This window comes from Crocodylus porosus, unplaced genomic scaffold (assembly GCF_001723895.1).
Source record: "Crocodylus porosus isolate Cpor-Errol unplaced genomic scaffold, CroPor_comp1, whole genome shotgun sequence".
Taxonomy (NCBI): domain Eukaryota; kingdom Metazoa; phylum Chordata; order Crocodylia; family Crocodylidae; genus Crocodylus; species Crocodylus porosus.
Window position 1 is genome coordinate 52,591,822 of NW_017728907.1, and position 6,395 is coordinate 52,598,216.

A 6,395-nucleotide genomic window follows, 5' to 3' on the forward strand; every position below is an offset into this window, starting at 1 on the left:
TGAAGACCAGCAAAGCAAAGGAGTACAAAGTTAGACAAGCAGCCAGCTGTTCATGCTGATCTCAAGCATGTGCTACTAGTACCTACACTTCCTAATTTTTATTTTTTTTTACATAAAAGTATTTTAATAAGGTGAGCACTTTCCTAATGACAAGGAATAAAGGGTCTCCTTCTTTTCATTCAATCTGTAAGTTTACTGACCTTGGAAAACAGTAAATACCTTATCATCATCATAATACCTATATAATATAGCATCCTCCTGTATTTCAATATCCAACCTCAGGAATCTTAACAGGAATTGGTAGAAAACAAGTTTGGGTAAGTTGAAGAAACAAACATGTGCCAAAGACAGCAATGACCAGGCCAAACTGGACAAAGGATGTCAATTAAGATGCTAGGTTGCCATCTGCAGATCTCTGGCACAGCGACTTACTGCATGGATTTCCCGTTGTGAATCCTGCAGATGCTGCTGAAGGGGTCGCAGCTGCGCCTTCCCTGACTCAACGCACTGCTCAAGCTCTGCAGTTTCTTGCTGCAGGCGACTCAGCTCCTCCTGAGCTTTGCACAGTTCCTCTTCATATGCTGAGATCTTAGATTCTTGACTAGTTATTTCACTCTTCAACGAGGCAATCTGAGAAGTAAAAGAACACTTCATTAAAGCCAAAACCAAAGATAATGTGTGTTTGGCAAAATCTACCTTTCAAGTACTAGGAAACCATAAAACCTCATCTATACTTATGATCTTTCCCAATGGAAATCTAAAATCATATGTCCATAAAGGTTAAGCCAGTACTGGTTTCAGCTGGGACGCAACATCACAACAGCCAGCAGGGTTTATCACCGTTTCTCTGACCAATGTAGGCCATCTTTTTATATTTAAAACCTTTTGTTTAGGGTTATACTATAACAAAGAAGGAATAGTTCATATCATCAAGAGTTGATCAATGCATTTTGTGAAACTTATAGTCTAAACCAGGGGTGCTCAGCCCCCAGCTCACAGGTTACAGGCCACATCCAGCATGTAAAGCCATGTCATCCAGCCCACAGGGAATCCTCATAGATCCAAAAATTTGGTGGCAGGAAAGCAGTGGCAGTTAATTTGCCACTCCCCTGCTGCCAAATATCTGGACCTTTGAGGAGCCCCATGGGCTGGATACCATGGCTCTGCATGCTAAATTGGGTGCATAGGGCTAAATGGCATGGTGCAGGGCCCAATCTGGGCAGCACAGGGCCCAGTCCAGGGGCCTGTGCCACCGATTTGGCCTGTAGGGCCAAAAGGCTGAGCACCACTGGTCTAAATGGTGTACACTGCTCAGAGAGCTCATGTCAGGATGCCGCTAGGTGCACCTACAGTTTACAGGACGGTAGCTAATGGTTTCCAACCTACAGTTTCCAACCTGGGGCTGGACTTGATGATCCTCCAGGATCCCTTCCAGCCCAAACGTCCATGAAATCTACTCCTGGCAGAATCTCTATGAATCAAAAGGGCACTAACAAATAATGTGTTCCCTACACCTTGTTCTTTGAAGTCCAAAGGGACACACTTCCTCCTACGCAAGTTTTGCACCTTGCCCAAGTACTACTCTTTTCTGGAGGACTGTATATAGCAGGACTTCCGTGAAGAACAGCCTTCGTCTCAAAGAAAGGAACCACTCTTAAATCTGAACTACCAAATCTTACCAAATGAGCCTCCTCAGTGCATTTCTGCCGTATGTCATTAAGTTGCTCCTCCAACTTGGCTTTTTGCTCATCGAGATCGTTAAGGATTTCCTGTGCTTCCTGTTTCTGAGCTTGTAGCTTCTGCAGATTACTACTCTCCCTCTTTACTTCATCCTGAAGATCCTACAATGACACACATTGTTAACTTCTTTTCATTGACCTTTGAAGGTATGGAGCAGCTCAGATTACAGGAATCCAAAAATGTCAACATCTTTTGAAAACTAACATAAAAACACCCAAAACAAACATCCAAAAATGACTGCAGAATAATAACTGCAAGCGAAATACTTATTTTTTGAATATGAATTTATTCAGGAATCAGCATTTTAAATAGATATACATCTTCAAGATACTTCTAAAACATTCTCGTAAGGTATTTTCAGGATGCTTAAGCAAACATTAACTGATTTACCCAAGAACAGAGTTGGGAGAAGAATTTAAAATCTAGAACCTTGCCTTGGTTTAGATTACTATATCACATCTCTCCTATGCTTATACACCCATCTGTTTGGTTTCTTGACCATAAGTCTTATTATGTCATGCCAGAGTGATAAATGAACTTATTTAATAATTATATACTAGAGCAGCATACCTAAGGACTTTTTCAGGATGCCATGCAGTTTAAGAGTGCTGCAGGTCCTATATTTGCCCCTTGCCCATTTGCTAATGCAGAACCCATGCAGCTGAGTCAACTGTCTCTTCCACCGGCTTGGCTCAGCAAAACTGCTGTCTCCTGCTCTTGACTGTGTCAAGCTGGCGAGATCCAACCCTTGCTCTCTCAATCACTTTTACTACACTGCCAACACCACTCAGGGCTATTTGCTTCCTCCTATCTCCTCTTCATCAGTGGCCAGACCAACCTCAGACTGACTACCTGCACAAGTGTTCCTAGCCAGCACGCAGGTATGTGGTAGCAGTGGGACAAGACAGGTACAAGGAAAGGAAACATCAAGTCTGCCTGAAATCAACCTGTCTTAAAGACTATACAAGCTAAAAAAGGGAGAAAGAAAAAAAAAAAATGTACATTTTAAATGAGGACAGGCTGGAAAAAACTGTCCTTTTTAGTGCTCTGAGAATTTCCTCAAAATTACTGCAAGCTGCCTAAGATCAGTTTCACAGCCGAGTTGGCAGAAATGCAGAAAATCAACTTAATCCAACCCACAAATCTGGGACCCCCTGCAGCTCAGGGGCCACTCGGCCCACCAACAGCTCACCCCTTGGCCGCAGGAGAGGGGGCAGCTGCAGCAGTTGCACACGTGCAGCAGTGTATTTCACTTTAAATGACTCTGTTACGTAGCAAAGCAAAACACATCTTTTGGTCTTTTAGTGTGCTACGTAACAAATTGCAACAGTGCACAGGCCACTGGGAGCCTGGATGTGCTCGGGGGAAGCTGGGGCTTGGCAGGCTTCCAGCGCCCTGTGCACCATTCCCGCTGCCTTCTCTGGCTCCCAGGACACCCAGCCACCTCCTTTCCACCTTCCTGCACTGCCCCAGGGGCAAGCCAGCCTGTTCCCAAACGGTGCTAGGTGGCACGGACAGTCCATGCAGTGCTGGAAGCCTGCCAAGCCTGAGCATCCACAAGCATGCCTGGGCTTCCAGTGCCCCGTTGGGTCGGGCTGGGTGGTGCCAGTGACCTGCGGCAGCACCCACCCAACTAGCACCCTACTGGGCAGCCCTGGGGATGCTGCCCCATGGAGGAAAGCACCAGGCTCCCTGCAGCTCAGGGGCTGCGCAACCCGGTGGCAGCCCGCACAGGCAGGCTCCACTGAGAAAAAAAAAAAAAAAAAAGAAAGAAACAGCGGGGGGCCTGATCTTTTTTTTTTTTCCTCCCAGAGCCGTCCTACGTCTCCAGCAGCTGGGGGGCAACTTGTCAGAGGGCCCCGAGCTGCAGGAGGCGGAGGTGGAGGTGGGCCTGTTCCTTTCCTCTGCGGTGGCACCCGCCCACTAGCACCCGCCTGGGCGGTCCCAGGGGGCACCACCGTGCCAGAGGGAAGGACTGGGGTCCCCTTCAGTTTCGGGGCCGCTCGGCCGACTGGCAGCTCACCCCCCGGCCACGGGAGATGCAGGCAGGCTCCAAGAGAAAAAAAAAAAAGATCAGGCCCCTCCGTGGAACCTGCCCGCACAAGCTGCCAGTGGGTCACGCAGCCTCCGAGCTGGGGGGGCTTCCCTCTCCGGTGCTGGCGCCCCCCAGGACTGCCTGCCCAGGGGATGCTGCCGCTGTGGAGGAAAGGCCCAAGCCCCCCATAGTTCAGGGCCTGCCGGCAGCTCGTCCTTGGCCACAGGGGAGGCAGGTAGGCTCTGAGGGGAAGCTGACGGGGGGCCATCAGTGCTCTGTAACAGTATCGGAAGTCCCTAAATTGAAACGGTGGGTTTCTTAATTGACACAATTAAAAAACCCACCAATTAAAAACCCACCATTTCAATTTAGGGAGAACTAAACTCCTGTCATGTGTACAAGCGGCCCCAGATACCCAACAAAATCACTGCTCTCCACAGTGTATCAGCTGCTTATCTTAGTGCAATGTCATCCCTAGCCAAAAATACTACTGGCAGGAAAGTGCTTTAGACCTACAGTGGCCAAAGCTGGCCTGCAAGCTGCATGAGGCTCACTGGCACCGTACTTGCAGCCCTCAGGGGCTTCTCCACCAAAGCCCTGGCCACTTCTCCCTGAGGCGGCATTGGGGCAAACCGGGTTGCTGGGGGTGGGGGGTTGCAGCCATGCCGCTTACCCCGGGACATACTCCCCACGGGGAAAGCTGGAGCAGCTCGCCAGCGCAGGGTGGGAAGGGGTGGTCACCTCCACTCCGGGTTGCTCAGCACACCCTTCCCCTCCCTCTCCCCCCACCACTCTCTGGCTTTGGTGGAGGATCAGATGTGGCTCCCAGGGTGAGTAACTCTGGCCAACCCTGCTTTGAGCAGTTAAATATATTGTAATATATTTTTAAAACCCCAAACACCACAAGTCCACCTGAACTCTTTAGCAAAAGCTTCCTTTTCCCCAAACCACAGGAGAAACATTCAGTCAAATAAGGTCTCTGATGTTACAGATTGTAAATCTCATTTCCAGATTACATAGATTGTGTACCATGCCATGAAAGATAAAGAAAAGAAACTAAAATGATTCACTGGATGATACAGTGCCATTTAAGTGATAAATCTCAGTCACATCAACTCAGCTCAGCAGACAAGAAATCAATGGAACGTGCAATGAGTGAACAAACGAGAACGTCTACCTGTAAATGCTCTCAGACAGCCATTAAAACAGAAATTCAAAGAAGAATGTAATTCAATATTTACACTATATATCACGTTCTTAGACCAGTCTTTAAACAAAGATCATACCGTTTTTACTGCTGTATTTATACACAGTACTTTAATCCCATAAATACTATATACTGATAAATATGTACATTTGTTTGGTTTTCAGAGGGTCCTACTTTGTTGGGTAATGTGCAATTATGTTTTCATGATTTCTTCTTAAAAAAAGCCACTGGCGCTAAATAGTCGCCATCCGCCTCCAACAAGTCATTTACAGTATATTACTTCCACTTCTTTTGTGTTATATTTATGGATTTAAAGCATATTGCCTTAGACAAATCAGTGGTACTCAGCATCTGTGCACCTCAAATATTAATAAAGTTACCCTGGGAATGAGTTTTCTCCATTTTATAGATGCAGAAGATAACTGACTCATTTAGCATGACATAAAGCGTGACAAAGCCAGGAAGTAAATGCTTGGGTTTTTATTCACCATTTCAGATAGTCACCTCCCTTGCTATGACAATGAGCATAATTTAAATTCCTCCTTAAAGTACTAGTTCTGATCAGTGTCTCCTGTGAAATAAGACCACAAACACGTAAACGAGGGATTTGGGGGCCTCCTTCGCCAGGCACCATACAAATATGCAGCTACTCAGTCAGCTGTTACCACCCAGTATTAAAATCAAAGTGTTTAAAATCAGATTGCTCTTTTGCTACACAAAGAAAGAACCAATGACAAAGCTCAGTTCATTACCCAGCTGTTCTCATCAGATGGCAGCAAATCAGGCACCAGAGTAGAGATCAGTCTCAAGGGCGTTGACAGATGATCACATTTTATTTGAGCAGACAAGTAGCTTCTCTTTTTTGCAACTTGTGATCATAAAGACCCCCTCATTTCCATGGCAGACTTATCCTTATCAGCACTAAGTAGGGACCTACTTAACTCACAGGAAAACAAAGCCATTTTCATGGCTTTGTCCTGGCACAAAGAGCCCATTTTGCAGGCATTATGTAGCAGCCCCACCCCTCAATGCTGATTGGTAGAGAGGCCCCAGGGGGAAGAATAGGGGGGCAGCCACCATTTTGACTGCTGGCTGCTCTTCATCCAAGGGGGGAAGGAGGAGGGGCAGCTGTCATTTTGTCTGCTGCCCACTTCCTGCTGTCCTGCCCAGCAGCACCTTCCCCTCCCGGGTGAGCTGTAAGGCCCGCCCAGGAGGGGAAGACTTAATAAAAACTTATTTTTATTAAGTATTTTTCTTTTTGCAGTTTTTCCAGGTAACCCTGGATTTTGGAGGCAACCCCAAGTTTTGCGGTTTCAGGGAAATCAGGATTTAGGTAGGTCCCTAACAATAAGTAAAGAGTAAAGCTTTCCTCCACTCCTTGCACTGATTTCATAGACATTAGGGCTGGAAGGG

General features: G+C 46.8%; 1 protein-coding gene across 2 annotated transcripts in view; it reads right to left on the minus strand.

Annotated features, from left to right (window-relative positions):
- EPS15 (epidermal growth factor receptor pathway substrate 15) overlaps nt 1-6,395 on the minus strand; it is a 107,554-nt gene that overhangs the window by 21,327 nt on the left and 79,832 nt on the right. For both annotated transcript variants that reach the window (XM_019531407.1, XM_019531408.1), the window contains exons 14-15: nt 1,680-1,841; nt 433-630 (exon numbers count right to left, since the gene is read on the minus strand). In XM_019531407.1, the coding sequence (XP_019386952.1) occupies nt 433-630; nt 1,680-1,841 (360 nt within the window). The remainder of the gene's footprint in view (nt 1-432; nt 631-1,679; nt 1,842-6,395) is intronic.